At 38.0% G+C, this 16,546-nt stretch overlaps 4 protein-coding genes across 8 annotated transcripts in view; 2 read left to right on the forward strand and 2 right to left on the reverse strand.

Annotated features, from left to right (window-relative positions):
- LOC137175676 (tetraspanin-8-like) overlaps positions 1 to 8,449 on the reverse strand; it is a 77,675-nt gene extending 69,226 nt beyond the window's left edge. For 2 of the 5 annotated variants that reach the window (XR_010925670.1, XM_067581491.1), the window contains exons 1-3: positions 8,046 to 8,449; positions 4,590 to 4,859; positions 3,004 to 3,078 (exon numbers count right to left, since the gene is read on the reverse strand). Coding sequence is in view for 4 of the 5 variants with exons in the window: in XM_067581491.1 (XP_067437592.1) it covers positions 3,004 to 3,078; positions 4,590 to 4,859; positions 8,046 to 8,105 (405 nt within the window). In the remaining variant the exon portion in view is untranslated. The remainder of the gene's footprint in view (positions 1 to 3,003; positions 3,079 to 4,589; positions 4,860 to 8,045) is intronic. The other 3 variants (XM_067581492.1, XM_067581495.1, XM_067581493.1) reach the window with 3 other exon arrangements.
- Positions 8,450 to 8,888: 439 nt separating this feature from the next.
- On the forward strand, positions 8,889 to 12,932 carry LOC137176068 (histone H1-like). Its single transcript, XM_067582119.1, has one exon. It carries the CDS (start codon positions 11,302 to 11,304, stop codon positions 11,995 to 11,997), a length of 696 nt encoding a protein of 231 aa, XP_067438220.1. The 5' UTR covers positions 8,889 to 11,301; the 3' UTR covers positions 11,998 to 12,932.
- A 464-nt stretch (positions 12,933 to 13,396) lies between these two features.
- LOC137175970 (histone H3) lies at positions 13,397 to 13,886 on the forward strand. Its single transcript, XM_067581914.1, has one exon. The coding sequence runs from the start codon at positions 13,426 to 13,428 to the stop codon at positions 13,834 to 13,836; it is 411 nt and encodes a 136-aa protein (XP_067438015.1). The 5' UTR covers positions 13,397 to 13,425; the 3' UTR covers positions 13,837 to 13,886.
- Positions 13,887 to 15,777: 1,891 nt separating this feature from the next.
- Positions 15,778 to 16,246, reverse strand: LOC137175971 (histone H2A-like). The gene has a single exon (XM_067581915.1). The coding sequence runs from the start codon at positions 16,211 to 16,213 to the stop codon at positions 15,830 to 15,832; it is 384 nt and encodes a 127-aa protein (XP_067438016.1). The 5' UTR covers positions 16,214 to 16,246; the 3' UTR covers positions 15,778 to 15,829.
- Between the last annotated feature and the right edge of the window lie 300 nt (positions 16,247 to 16,546).

A 16,546-nucleotide genomic window follows, 5' to 3' on the forward strand; every position in this document is an offset into this window, starting at 1 on the left:
CCTTGATGTCATTTCAGGGTTATGGGAGTAAATAGGAAATAAAAAGAGTAAAATAAATGAGAACAAGTAGCACATACTTATCAGTGAGAAGTTCCGTCCACGATACAATAGGAAAAAAAACATTTTGGAGATGCTTGAGATCTAAACAGGCACCTCTTCAGTCTTATAGATAAAGCAACTAATCGATTAATCGATAATGACCATAGTTGTTAGTTGACATGCTAATTAAAAGTACAGTAGATTGTGGTGAAACAGCTCCAGGAACACCTCAGAAAACAAAAAATATTTTTTATAATGAACATTTTGCTGTCAAATGTTTATGTTTATGAATATGAAACGTCGCTTGTTGTGTTAATTTTGACAACCACTGTCCTATACAGCACACATTCTGTTACCTCAGGGGGAAAGTTAGATTATAAACCTTAAAAACACAATATATGTTTTGTTGTTTTGTTTTTTGTGGAGGGAATTCTAGCTTTTATTTTGATAGTGGAAGTAGAAATATAAGCAGGAAGTGTGGGGGAGAGAGGGACGTATGACGAGCGACGAAGCTTCATTTCATTTCGTGAAATATGTTTTTAGTGTTAATACATCTGTTCAATAACACAATTTTTTCTTTCACTACATCAATCAGTGTTTGCAATGCATGATGGGACGCTTCTTGGACGATACTGGGAGGAAGAAACTGACAGCAAAGCTCGTGTTTGGCTGAATGAATGAAAACACTGTTGATTTTAAATATAAACATAACAGTTCAATCTATCAACAGAATTTGATTTAAAACTGACTCAACGTGTGTAAAGAGTGTAAGCTGAGTGCAGGAGGTTTATCTGTGGTGGCTTTTTGAAGTCACAGTTTGCCTTCACACATGACGAAGTATGTTGATTTATTGTATACTAACTGCAAAAAACACTATTATATGTACATTAATATGTAGGATGTACTGTGTACAATTAGTTAGTTTGGAATTGGGACACAGTGTTTGATTTTAATGATTCTCTGTGGTCAAAGTGATGAAAAAGCTGCAATGATTAGTCGATTAATCGATTAGTTGCCAGCTATCGAATTAATCGCCAACTATTTTGATAATCAATTAATCGTTTTGAGTCACTTTTGAAGAAAAAATGTCCAAATTCTCTGGTTCCACTTTCTTAAATGTGAATATTTTCTGGTTTCTTTAGTCCTTTATGACAGTAAACTGAACATCGTCTGTTAGTCGGGACAAAACAAGACGTTTTAGGACGTATCTTGAGCTTTGGGAAACAGTGATCGACACTTTTTTTAAACCATTTTCTGACATTTTATAGACCAAACGACTAATCAATTAAGTGAGGAAATAATCATCAGATTAATCGATAATGGAAAGCTTCACACTTCAGCAAGCACTGAAAACAGATTTCAACCGAGCAACTGATTGTATCAACGCCAGTAATGGAGGAAAATAAAGATCTGCCTGAAACTAAAGCACCATCTGGTCCTGATAACTGGGCCCTGATGGTGGAGGAACGTGATGTGGAGATGGAAACTCTGGCAAAGAGGAGCGAGGAGATGAGAGATGGAGTTCGAGAGGTGGAGGATGTCCAAGAGGAGCTCCAGTCCCAGGCCTCACCTGCCCCCCTGGAGGTCAGGTGGCCAATCTTAAAAAGAGCCTGCAGATGACTTACTGCCATCTTGGCCAGGAAAATGAAATGCAGATGATGGTGGAGCATAACAGCGGTGACAGCAGGCGCAGACTGCGTGAGATGGAGAAGAACCTGCAGCAGGAGCAGCGACTGCCAAGTTCAGAGGCTCAGGGAGGACATCAAAAGTATGATTCTAAACTCTAGAGCGCCTCCAGCTGAGCTCCCTGAGGAGTCAAATAATGCTGAGAAACACAAAGAAGAGCACATGACAGAGCTGCAAAGATCTGAGGAACAGCTGCAGGCAGACAACCTCAGGAAAGAGCTGGAGGATGTCAGAGTGCAGATGATAGAGACTCACCAGGGACCTAAAGCTGGTGGAGAAGCTGAAGGCTGAAAACAAATCCCTGAAGCAGGAGGTGGAGGAGAGAAAGAAGCTCCTCCAGGAAGAGAAGGCAACGGCTGAGCTGGCCTCCAAACTGGACGCTCAGTCAGGTGCTGGAGAAACAGGTAGAGGAGCTTAAGGAGGAGCTAAATCTCAAAAAGTTACAGCCAGTCGAAGAGGCCCGTGACCACGAGGAGACCATTAAAGTCCGTGAAGTGAAGTTCTCTGTGGCGGTGATTCGAGACGTCTCTCACCCTGCTGCAAAAACAAGAAGAAGAAGAAAAAGGAGTCATGAACAAACGTTTTTTTTCAAGCGTCAAGGTCAAGATGAAGATGAGCAGGTCAGATAGGCCCATCATCACAGTCTGTCTCCTCCAGGAAGCTGAGGCAGTGGTAAAGATTCCTCTGGGGGCCGTGCACCAGGAACCTCTGGCCCCCGAGGTTAATGGTACATCAAGTAAGAAATGAGAAGATGGCTTGAAGAAGAAGAGTCTTGCTTTTGTTGTTTTCCCTCCAAACATACACACATATATTTATTACTATTTCTATTCTATTTAAGCTCTTTTTAACGCACAAATTGAAGGAACTGACAGGATTGTACCTCATGATTACATGTGACAAATAAACTTGATTGATTGATTGAATAAAGTGTTTAAAGATATACATTTTTTCTGTAGAGTTTTATTTCTATGGAGTTAAGTACCACAGATTTCTGTTTTGTTTTATTTTGTTGAGTCCTTCTTCTGGCACTAAATATCAAAAACTGGAATGTGATGGGAAAACTCAGTCATGTACACCTTTACCTCTGTTCCAAATAAATTTTGCAGAACTTTTAACTATAATATCGCCTCTTTCAGCAACCACTAAAAATGATAGCGAGGAAGTGAAGGAGAAAAAATGTCAATGCTCAGACTGCGATGACAAAGGCAACTGGGAGGAACGTCTCAACCAGAGCTGTCTTTAGTCACTAGACTTTTGTTTTGGGGGGGTTTACTGTACCTTTGGATGGATGACGGCAGCAGAGACTCCAGCTCGGAGCACCAGCAGACCACCAATGACCATACACATCTGATACTGCAGAGGAACACGGAAGATAAAGCTCTACACCAATATTAATGTTGTTTTTAATAATATATTTTATCTCCAATAAAAGTAATAAGTAAATAAAAACAATTGAATGCAGGACAGAAACTTGTGTGCAGTAAAAAAGTAAAAAACAACCTGTAGCAGAGTGAAAGTAACAACATACACAACGTATTTACTCCACTACAGAGAAACGGCTCTTAGAAAATGTGAAGCTTATCCTGAACAGAATTACTGCTGTTACTACTAGCTTCCCAGAGACGGTGATGGGAAGCTGTGAATAGAGTGACAGCTGCATGTTACTGCTTACTGTAGTTGTTGTTGGTGATCAGCACGGCACCTTTAGTTTAACGCTGTATTATAAAACACAAAAACAACAACCTGGCCTCGAGTACGAACGTTACAATGGATGCAAACATGAGTTTTGTAATAAACTTATGATTTATCTTTGCATAGGTTGAAGTAATATGATGCACAAACATCTGTATTTAAACATTTTGATCTCATTTATTAAGGTTCGCTATGGCCACCCCTGTAAAAATGTCACTGGTTGTAGTGAGAATTCTTGATGCTGTATTTTGAACTAGTGGGATTTCTTGAATCCTACAATGTGAAAAGCCTCAGATCAGGATGTTACAGTCCGTTTCCAGCTTCTCCAAAGTGAAGATATTCTGCTTTTCTCTGTTTTATATCATTGTAAATTGAATAGTTGCGACTATTTTAATTTAACTATTTAATTTTTAATTCTATTGGAACTTGAAATGGGTGTTTTTCACTATTTTCTGACATTGTATAGAAAAGTGGTAGGCAAGCAGTGGCCCGTGTTCTGAATCTGGCCCTCAAGCAAATATATTTGGGCCCCTGATGAAAGCAAAAGTTTCTACTTTTATAGTTTATATCACAACCGCTGTGCTGTTTGAACAGTGCATATTGCTGAAATGACATCTAATAAACCACCAGAAATGACATTTTAATGTGTGAATTCTAACATTGTTTTAATTTCACAACTTCAGCCTGTTGGATCAGAACAGATTTGTCCTTCACAAAGATCGAACAGAAACGGTGTGTTGATGTCATTTTTTTTTTTCAAAGGCAACAACAACAGAACTTTCAATCAACCATAAATGAAACTGGAAGCTGTTTATCATGTGTTGATAACCAATAAAATACATCTCTAGTCTCCAAGAGCAACACAGAACACATATTCACATATAAGCACCTTATGATGATGAAAATAAGCTGTTAGGCCTCACTCACTAACTGGAAAAACATGCCATCAGATACAATCCTAAACAGTGTCATAATATTATAATAATATCATAAAAAAACATATGAGCATGTGTCTCCATGGTTCTAGTTAACGGCCCTCCATTGAAAATACCTGAAAAATCTGTCCGATGGTTAAAACTAATTGCTGACCCTTAATTATCATATAAATGAATAATAAAAAGGTCTAGTTAGTTGCATCCCTAATCATTTACCTGATCAGTGTCTCTACTCACCACAGTCAGAGCCACCAGGTTCTCCTTATGGCCTCCATAGGCTCCCAGGATGGCGATCACCATGGTGACGGAGCCGATGACGTACAGGACGATGTGGGTAGTTGTGTGACCGTCACACTGGATGAGAGAGTCGATTGGTTGGTTAGCGCCGTGTGTGTGTGTGTCTGGTGTTAGCGGGTGTGTCTGCCTTACATCATCTCCTCCACGTAAGCCATTAAAGGACGGAGACAGCAGAACGAGGGTGACGATGATGATGACGGCGCCCACGATCTGAAACAGGGGAGGACAGGATGAGTTTGACTCCAAATCTGAGGAAGTTTCCTGTTTAGGTGGATTTTTTTTTTTTAATTTTAGATTGTCTTTTCGGTTCAAATCTTCTTCAAAGTTTAAATTTTACTGCACACAAGATCTCGGAAAGTCACTTTTTAGAGCACTATGCTTTTAACATCCAGCTTCTACTAGTGCACTCAAAAGAATAATTTCCATACATGCCCTCATACGTGGAAATTATTCTTTAATTCTTTACTTTAGATCCTTTACTTCAGTAAAAACACCAATACAGCAATAATAATAATAAAAAATACTCCATTACAAGTAAAAGTCCTGCATGAAAATCCACTACAGTAAAACATAAGTACATAAGTATTATGAGCTTGATGTAGTTAAAGTATTGCAGTAAAAGTACATAAGTATTATGAGCTTGATGTAGTTAAAGTATTGCAGTAAAAGTACATAAGTATTATGAGCTTGATGTAGTTAAAGTATTGCAGTAAAAGTACATAAGTATTATGAGCTTGATGTAGTTAAAGTATTGCAGTAAAAGTACATAAGTATTATGAGCTTGATGTAGTTAAAGTATTGCAGTAAAAGTAGTGGTTTGGTCCCTCTGACTGATATATTATTATATATGACATCATTAGATTATTAATAGTGAAGCATCAGTGTTAGAGCAGCATGTTACTGTTGTAGCTGCTGGAGGTGGAGCTAGTTTACACTACTTTATATACAGTTAGCTAGTTTAGTCCACTGGTTCCCAACCTAGGGGTCGAGCCCCTCCAAAGGGTCAGCAGATAAATCTGAGGGGTGGTGAGATGATTAATGGGAGAGGAAAGAAGAAAAAACAAAGTTCTGATACACAAATCTGTTTTCAGTTTTTGGACTTTTTCTCTAATCTTTGATTTTGGCTGAAATATTGGATCATTTGAACATTTATTGAAATGAAAGCATGTGAGAAGTTTAGAGGGAAAAATCACTATTTGGTGGAGCTGTTAACAACTCATAGACATGTGAAATGTGACCCTGACTACACACTGCTTTTTGTAAGACGTCAAAAGCCAAAAAGGTTGGAAACCACTGGTTTCATCTTTAACAATGTGTTGTATTTTAAAAGCTTGTTATATTATCCATTGTGTCAAATCTTCATCTGAAAAGTAACTAAAGCTGTCAAATAAATGTAGTGGAGTAGAAAGTACAATATTTCCCTCTGAAATGTAGAAAGTAGCATCACATGGAAATACTCAATATTCATACTCAAAATTGTACTTAGTACGTACAGTATTTGTAAATGTACTTAGTTACTTTCTTCTTTAAGAAAAAAAGATCTTTATTGAATTTTACATTATAAAATTACAAATACATTACATCAAGCAATAAAGTGCATAAAGACCAGTAATCTTGTATTAAGTTCTGTCAGTTTATAAGTCCAGTATGTTCCAGAGGAGGTGCTGAGATTTATCAGATTTATCCGTAGTTCTCCTCCTCTGTTTAATTATGGTGTCACTGGTTATTACAGTCTGTTGTATTATCATAGCACATCTTGTTTTCCACAATTTTAAACATACAACACCTGTAATTACATGTATCAGTTCTGTATGTTTGGATGTCAGTTTATCATCAATAATACGATACATAACAGATTTATAACATAAATCAATATTTACACCAACACCTTTCAGTTTATCTCAGACTTCCTCTGTCTCATCATCATTGCAGAAGATCATTGGACGTTTTTTAGTGGTAACATAACAACATACATAACATATCAGCTCCTTCATTATAAGTTAAGTATTTATAATGAATTAATCCCTCTTGTTTAAAATCTCTTATTTCCTTTAAATCATTTTACTGGGTAAACCAGCCCGGTCTATTTGTAAATGTTGGTATTGTGTTGTAAAATCTCCATATCATAATTTATAATAAGGGCCATGTCTCGCCCTGCCTCTTCTTTTTTTCCCACTTTGACAGATCATCAACACAGAGATCATTTCTGATGAAGGCAGCAGAAATATTTTTAACAAAGGCAATTTTTAATCTGTCACCAAACCTCCATATTCTTTGCTTTTATACATTTTTCCCGCAGTTTCTTTCACTACATCTGCTGTTACGGATGTTTAGATCGAGAATTTTCATTTCTTTTTTTGACTTCAGTATTAATGTTACACCATCAGCTCCAATCCGAACTCCTTCTGTTTTGCTTTGATTTAGTTTTACTCCAGAAATATTTTCATATAAAATTAAATGATTGGTTGAAACATCCACCTCTGACTATTTTTTTTTTTTTATATTGACAGTGATGTCTCACCATCTGAATAAAGCCTTCAGGAAAACCGTTTGCCTTCATCACAGCCCAGATAATCTCTGGAAATATGGTCGACCAATAATATAAAAACCTTTTGTATCATCAGGTTTGTGTAAAATTTCTCTTAAAATACTGAGATTATCCTACATCACCCGACCTTTAATTGCACAGGTTTGTTCTTTATCTGTAATTTCATCTAATATATCATTAAGTCTGTTCATAATTATCTTGGCAAATATTTTATAATCAGTATTCATAATAGTAAGATGTCTATAATTATCTATATTAGATTCATTTATATAGTAAACACAAAACTCCTTCATAAAACGATTCCCCCATACAGCCGCTGTGCAGACCTTCATTATACATGGAAGTGAGCAGGTTTATGATTTCATCAATAAATAACTGATAAAACTCAGTGGGCAGGCCGTCTGGACGGGACTTTTCCCAACATTTAACTGTCTTTTCATTTTTTTCACAGAAGACAACATCACCATCTTTGTTTTTATGAATTTAATGAACTTGCTTTGGAGTTTTTTTTGTTGTAATCAAGATTTAATAACCTGAAAAAGATTTCCTCTTTTATCTATTTCTGACTGTTTGTATATATTATATAATAAATCATAATTAGTTAGTTAGTTAGTTACTTTCCACTACTGTCAACAACAAACAGATTCAAGTCCAGTGAAATGCAAACTCACAACTGCACTTCATCTATTTCACCAGCAGATGTTACTCATGTTCTCTGGCTGCACATTTTTCATGTGTCATCATCACTTTTCTCATCCTCCTTATGAGCACTTTGTTTTGGTATCAATAATATACTGAAAATGGAAATTAGAGCCTTTTTCTTTTTCCTTTTATGCTCAGTTACTCACCACGAAGATGATGTTCAGGCTGGTGAAGAGAAGCTTGATCAAGTCTTTGACCTGAATCATCCTGCTTGCTGCTGCTGCTGGATGTTAGTGTGAGTCGTCTGTTGCTTGTGGGAGGGAGTGAAAGTGAATTAAGGAGTCAGGGAGAGCCAGAGGATGGGCGGGACTTCCTATAAATAATTGAAGCTTCAGGAAGGATTCACTCTCTTAATGTTTAAAACCAATCGATAGAACAAAAAGGTTGGCATTGAACGTTTCTGCAAACCACAGAAACGCTGAATATATACGTTTCAACACGTGAAATACGTATCATATCATTATTTATACAAACGTGGCATATTAACATGTCTACCCGTTGAATAATGATGTTTTATGGTGTGATAACGCTGTGGTTACGGTCTAGTTAGGTTTGGCCGATGTGTCACTAAAAACACCCGGTTTTCTCGCTAGAAAAACGGCTGCAAATGTCCTGACGTCTCGCTAAAAACACCTGCTTTTGTCGGTTGAAACGGGAAGCGGACATTGGTTTCGGGGTGGTCTCGAACCGTCTTCTCTGCTGATTTCCAACTTGTTGCTAAGAAACTTACTAATCACCTACCAACCCTCCTCCTCATAATAGGAAAGTCGGCTCATATAGATCGCATGTGAACTACGTCACTTAAGAAATGTTGCAATGACACGTATTTAGGAAATTTCGATATGATACGTTTTGTTGAAATGTTAATATGCTTCGTATTACACTTGTTGAAACGTAGATATCCAACGTTTCTGTGGTTTGCAGAAACGTACAATGCCAACGTTTTATTCTGGCAACCAAGCTGAATGTTTACATGGATTATAATAGTACAACTGTCCACAGCATACGTCTCACCTTTGGTCCGTATAGTTGTCACCTCTTAAAACAAATGTGACCCTTCAACCAGTCAACCAAATACCATAACTGACTGATAACCTCAAAAACTGACTGAATATATGGCACTGTTTTGCACAATAGTGCTTTTATTTCTTATTTTTAGCATCTTTGTGTTACACATGTTGCTTACATTTTTATTGCTGTTTATATTTTTATCTCAGTTTTTTCTATAATTTCACTGCCATCATCTTGTATAATGTGAACATGACAAATAAAACCTTAACATACCTCACCAAAGAAGGATTTCCCTGTTTCATTCGGTTAACTTTTAGGCCTAAAGAGATAAAATTATCCGGTAATTCACAACAAAAAAGATGAAACATTAGAAAAATTTGAGTGTGATTGATGGTCTTCAACTTGGAAACATACATGTAAAAGAATATTCTTGATTTAAGGTTCACTTACTAGCTTTTTCTGCAGCTTTTGGCTGTATCCCACAGCCTTCTTCAGTTTGCACGTTATCCTGGCTTCAGAAACGTGGATGAGCCCTTTTCTCAGTTTTGAGAAACCCAAATATACTTCCTGAAGTACTCTGGCATGTTAACACCTGATCCAAGTTTACTTTACTTACTTTACTCAACTAGTATTTCATAAAAACAAAAATACATGATGATAAATGGATGTAACAACGGTTTACATGCTGAAATTGAAGTCTGGTGCTTCACATAATGTAGAGGATAAAGTCTAAATTGTACTGTTGCTCTTGTTTTACCTTACTGGTGGTCAGATGAAGCGGACAAACTCAGTAGATATAAAATATACTGTATACTGTAGCAGGTAAAAACCAAAACTATGAGCTAGAAGAGGTGCTACATTTCTCTGGATTAATCACTGCTGTAAGACACATTTTAGACTCCTTTTACACAGTGTCATTCATTACTCATATAAAAGTGTTGATTAGTTAAATGTGTTACTATTCGTACATTATCTTATGTTAACCTGCATTCACATCTATAGGCAGAATGGGAAAACCTCCAGGACTTTAAACAGGCTAAAATGGTTGTTAACTAGCCACATAAATGGCGTTTTAGCCTAAATGTTCTATTTACTTAATAGCAGTTCACATTAAAATGAAACAAGATACATAATAGATAATATATAAAATGCTCTTCAGAGAAAGAAATACAAATACAGTACAAACACAGGGCATGACCTCTGTGACCTCAGTGCAGCTAAAAGGCCTGAATTAATAAGAAAATGTTTTAAATCACATTTAAATATCAAATGAAATGTAATTAATCAGATTTCCTTCAGGCAGGAACTGATCCCATCATGCTGCAGACACACTGAAGCTAAGTTATGTCTTTGTACATCAGAACAAAGACATGTTGCTTTATTGTAATCTTTATAAACTGTTAAATTGTGTTTTCAATCCTGTTCACGTTCAATCTAACATTTAGTGGAGACTTTTTATGTATTTTAAAGGCCTGTGTAGCTACGGGTATTGCAAGTTTAGGTTATAAATACTGGTATGTGGTGTTAATTCATGCTATATTACCCTTATACAAATAAACATTCAATGTAAAAAAAAATTATTTATAGTATCATTGATTAATCCCATGAACAATTAATTAATCTTCATTGGCTGTGAGATGTCCTCTCCAGACAAAATTTATTTATTCTAATCTACTTGTTACTTAAGATAATGTGATATATTGCTATAACAAGAAAGCCTGACTGTAAAATGACGGCAACAGGCTGCCATAGTGTTTCTGCTCAAGCTGAAGCTTAAATCACAACTTCCTGTATTACAGATGTCAACACGTTATTTTATTGCAATCTTCAATCTGAGGATTATTATAAAAGTGTGTTTTCAGTCCCGTTCATGTTCAATCTAACATTTAGTGGAGTCTGGAAGTCTTTCCCAGCGGACCCATCAGAGAGAGTCTGTGTAACCGCCCTGAGTCACCGACAGTAACCGTGTGTTTACCTCCACCGAAAACCCGTCTGATTAAAAACTAATAAATCACGTCACTGCACTGGTTTCAGGTGTATTGTGTCCTCAGATGTGTCTGCTTACTGGGACACCACTGTCACATTTAATACAAACCACTTTGAGACGTTTTAGGAGACGATTTGTAAAGAAAACTCGCTGCGCGCCGTACAAAGTGACGGTGTATCAGCGAGGTTTGAAGCCTCCCAGAATTAAATGAATGAGTCCTGGACGCCAAAAACGAGCTCAGTCTGAAGGGAGGAACGTTTCCTCACTGCTGCGATAATAAACGTGTTTTAAAACGTTGGTTTTCTACGTGTTTTAACCCCAAAATGTGGAGGAGAAAACACAAGTGTCGTCTGATTTGAGGCGGCAGGCAGAGCGGTTCTGTGTGTTGCTTCTCCACGGTTCTCATGTGCTTTATAAGTCCCGCCTCGTGCACTCTTTGCGAACACAGTTCGCGAGACAAACAGCAGGCTACACTTACAGAAATGGCAGAAGAAGCTCCAGCAGCGGCCCCGGCTAAAGCCGCACCAAAAGCCCCGAAAAAGAAGAGCACTCCCCGGCCCAAGAAGGACGGACCCAGCCTCAGTAAGCTGATCATCGGCGCTGTGGCGGAGTCTAAGGAGCGTAAAGGGTTGTCGGTGGCGGCGCTCAAAAAGCTTCTGGCGGCCAAAGGCGTCGATGTCGTAAAGGCTAACAAACGCATTAACACTACAGTCACTAAGCTGGTGACTAAAGGCACTCTGACCCAGACTAAAGGGACAGGGGCGTCCGGCTCCTTCAAGCTCGCCAAGGAGACCAAACCCACCAAGCCGGCTAAGAAAGTAGCGAAGAAGAAAGTCGCAGTTAAAGCCAAGAAGCCCGCAGCGGCAAAGAAACCTGCAGCTGCCAAGAAACCCGCAGCGGCAAAGAAGACTGCAGCGAAGAAGCCCGCAGCTAAGAAATCCCCCAAGAAGGCACCGGCCAAGAAAGCTGCTGCTGCCAAAAAGGTCACGAAGAAGACTCCTAAAAAGACCCCCGCCAAGAAGGTCAAGGCAGTGAAGAAGACTCCTGTCAAGAAAGCTCCGGCAAAGAAGAGTGCAGCAGCCAAGAAGTCCAAGAAGTGAAGCAGCTGTTGTCCATTCAGCACTCAAAGCACCAAAAGGCTCTTTTAAGAGCCACCACATCTGCTAAAGTGCATCTCCTGCTCATACATCATACTGTTCATATAATAACTACAACTTAGAATCTATTAAATGATCATTTAACGATAGAATTTATCAGTAATATAACGTACATCCTACAAGCCTTTTTTACTTTTGATACTTTGTGCATTTAACTGCCACTTTCTGATTTTTGTGTTTGTGATACATTTGCAGGAATTTACAAATGTTTTCTTCCGTGAAGATCTGCAGATCTTATCCTGTATACTAGAATATAATAGTAATGATGTTTTTTTTTAAAGTGTTTAACATTGTCTACACATTTATAGACAAAACACACCAAAGCACATATAAATAATCAATACATCTCTACATGAAAGCGTTAAAACGAACACAATGATGCCAACAGACCATGAGTGCTAAAAGATGAGAACCAGCATTAACTTTATATCACATATTAATACATTTTAATTCTCACTGTCCACCTGTGCTATACAGCTGCTTATCTTTAGGGTGAAAAGTGCAGAGAACAGAAAATATTGGACACAAATGAGGATATTGTTTGTCTTTTGACACCAGACGCTGCATTAGTGCCACCAGCTGATACAGAGGCTCTTTTAAGACCCACCACAGCTGCTAATAAACTGCATTTTCCACTAAATCAATATCAGTCACTCAGGTGGCTTTAATACTTACATTTATCTTATATATTTTAATAAAACAGTAGGAGAAATGAAGGGATATAGAATTAATGTACCGGTATTAAATAATGTAAAGTAACACAAGAGAACAGTAAGTTCTAACATGTTTCATTCAGATAAAATGAAAAATCATAAATATAAACTTAATTTCTTTCTTTTCTTTCAGAGCTGTAATGTGTCCAGACTCTGACTTGATAAATTTACAATATTTATAATGACTTAAAAGTATTTGTGTGATAGTATTTATATAGAAATAAGGATATTTTAAAATGTATTTATTTAATAAAAATTTAATTCTAATTTCAAATTTCAAAAAATAATAAGACAGAATAATAATCAGGACTTTAAAGACGTGAGGAAAATATTTAAACATATATTTGCATTTAAGTATAAATGATTTAAATATTGATATGATTTAAAGTGTCTAACATGTTTAATTCAGATAAAATGATAAATATAAACGTGTTTTCTTTGTTTTCTTCTTTCTTCCGGGGCCGTTGGTCAGCTGATGTAGGGGCGGGTTTAATTTTAATTTCTTATCCAATAGTAGATGAGCTGCAGCGCGCGCTTCTCTCGGTCTGGACCAATGAGCGACGCCGTGGCTCCGGCAGCTCCCTTATAAAGCCGCAGCTCGCAGTGAGGCAGCATCACTTGTTTATTCTGTTGAAGCGGAAGATTTCCAGAGAGAGAAATGGCCAGAACCAAGCAGACCGCCCGTAAATCCACCGGAGGAAAAGCTCCCAGGAAGCAGCTGGCCACCAAGGCCGCCCGTAAGAGCGCCCCGGCCACCGGCGGAGTGAAGAAGCCCCACCGTTACAGGCCCGGTACCGTGGCTCTGAGAGAGATCCGCCGCTACCAGAAGTCCACCGAGCTGCTGATCCGCAAGCTGCCCTTCCAGCGCCTGGTGAGGGAGATCGCTCAGGACTTCAAGACCGACCTGCGCTTCCAGAGCTCCGCTGTCATGGCTCTGCAGGAGGCCAGCGAGGCTTACCTGGTCGGCCTGTTCGAGGACACCAACCTGTGCGCCATCCACGCCAAGAGGGTCACCATCATGCCCAAAGACATCCAGCTGGCCCGCCGCATCCGCGGAGAGAGAGCTTAAACTCCCCCAGACCTGCTGATACTCACAACGGCTCTTTTAAGAGCCACCAACTCTCTGACAGAGCAACGGTTCCTATTATCACATTTCTTTATGTAATTAATCTTCTCCCACATTTTATTATAGTGAATTCTTAAAGTATCAATTGAACCATGATGGTTATGTGAACACTTAACAGTATGAAGTCCTGTACACATACAGCAGACTAAATAACTTAATACTTATATATAATCTTGAAGGAAGTGTAACCCAGTCATCCTATGTGGTGTTTTTTTTTTTTTTTTTTTTTTTTCTTTCTTCCTCCCCCCAGTCTATAGACTCATACTCTCTATTTTTACATGTATTGTCTGGATACATGTAGACAGCAACACTATAAATTTATACAAGTTTAACAGTCTGGTAAAATAATCCAAGTAGACTGTGGATGAGAAATTATTCATGATACACTACACACAACTGCATAATATAGAAGCAACATGGTCTTTAACTGTATACATATTTAAGTTTAAATTCAGCTTACAGCCTAAATGTCAGTTATTATTTTACAGGTAAATGTCAGATAACAATAAAAATCCATTCAGAAATATGTAATATTGTGCTAAAGTGACTGCAGTTCATTATTGATTAGATTTTAGTTGCTAATTTATAAATTTATATGAAATCAGTTCATAGTATGATGAAAAACATTTTCCTGCAGGATCAGAGGTAGACCAAAAAAAATTAAGTTTAATTGTCCAAACGCTTATCTAATGTCCCAGATGGTTTTACATTCTGCAGTTTAAAATCACATGATGGACAGATCTTAGCTATAGTAAATTCTGTATGTTATAAGAAGATGATAACTATAATACACAGTAACCTGCAAGCTGTACTCAGGTTTAAGAATAATTGAAACACTAAAACACCAGTTAAGAACTGTGTCAAACTGCATAATATACAGTTATGATTTTTTTAAATCAAAAATATTTGCATGTTTAATGATGGAGAAGGAGTATGTGTCATTTTAAGGATTTTAATAAGATAATACAACTTTTTAAAATGAAAATTAGACACTAGTATTTTATATTAAATTGGTTTGAAATCACTTCAGTCTGATTGAACACTTTCCTGTCTTGGTGTCAAACTATATTCATAGTTGTTGGGAAAAGGCTGTTTGTATAAATGTGTAAAGCTGTACATGTTACTGTGAAACCTGAGCAACAACATAACCTATAAAACTGACGAGGTTCAGGATTTATCAGCTTTTTCTGAATGTCGACTCCTCAGAGTTCAAATGTGCTTTAAAGGTGCTCAGATACAAAGAAACTCAGAGAATGGCAGCAATAGAGACAAGCTGACTAATGGAGAGCGAAGTAATACGTTGATTGAATAATAAGATGAATACTTATTATGTAACCATGTAGTTGTGTATGAGTAAACCTGAAATATGGGGCCATTATGACAGAATTGTTCTTGTATTTTGTTGTTATTGTGTCACTTTTGCCTTCAGTTCTGTCCTGAGCCTCATTTTTACCATTTAACTGCTCAGAAGATGTTCTGCATGAATAAAGTTGAACATGACATAACAAATTCAGTGAAAATCTGTAGCTCCGTCACTCTGATGAGAAAACTCCTACTCCCTGTTCAGTGGTTTAAACTATAGTCTGAGACTACTGAGATTTATATAATGTGTGGAAATTATGTGAATGTCAGCAGATAATATTAGTTCTTTAGCAGTCAGTGTGGACCTCTTAATTATAATATTACTGTCTCAAATCTCATTTAAAACATTTGTAGTATGTTTGACACTATGAATAAATGAGTTGAATGTGAATTATCTGTGATGACAGTAACGAGTAGCTCCGTTTGATTAAAGCTTCTTTTACATCTCCCGACTACAATATTAGCGAGTATAATTATGTTAATATCAGCAGATATTAACGGAACATGATCTTTAGATGTCGGTTGTGGCTCTTAAAAGAGCCGTTGTTGTGTAGTTAAGGAACCGGTTCCATGTTTACTTCTTGGCGGGCTTCTCGGTCTTCTTGGGCAGCAGCACAGCCTGGATGTTGGGCAGCACGCCGCCCTGAGCGATGGTCACTCCGCCCAGCAGCTTGTTGAGCTCCTCGTCGTTGCGGACAGCCAGCTGCAGGTGACGGGGGATGATCCTGGTCTTCTTGTTGTCGCGGGCAGCGTTTCCGGCCAGCTCCAGGATCTCAGCGGTCAGGTACTCCAGCACCGCCGCCAGGTACACCGGGGCTCCGGCACCGACACGCTCCGCATAGTTGCCCTTCCTCAGCAGCCTGTGGACTCTGCCGACCGGGAACTGAAGCCCGGCCCGGGAAGAGCGGGTCTTAGCCTTCGCTCTGACCTTACCGGCACCCTTACCACGTCCAGACATCGTACTAGTTCAATCTTTGAGAGTAACAGAAAGAATATTAGACACAAAGAACAATCGGCCATATATGGTGACCGTTGCTCGCTCATTGGTCAGACGTTACTACAATCCTCCAATCAGAAAAGAGCTCTTCTTCTTCGTGTTTATTGGCAGATACCGCCACCTGCTGTATGGGAGTATTCATGACATTAAATCATCTGAACAAAAAAAATGATGTTTAGAAGAGAAACGCTCCTTGTGGATGACTAGGTTTGACAAAGATTATCAGTATAACATCAATTTATATAATCAACATATAAATATAAAGTACTAGTATACATTGTTTGTTTAAATATC

This window comes from Thunnus thynnus, chromosome 23 (assembly GCF_963924715.1).
Source record: "Thunnus thynnus chromosome 23, fThuThy2.1, whole genome shotgun sequence".
In the NCBI taxonomy this organism is placed as follows: domain Eukaryota; kingdom Metazoa; phylum Chordata; class Actinopteri; order Scombriformes; family Scombridae; genus Thunnus; species Thunnus thynnus.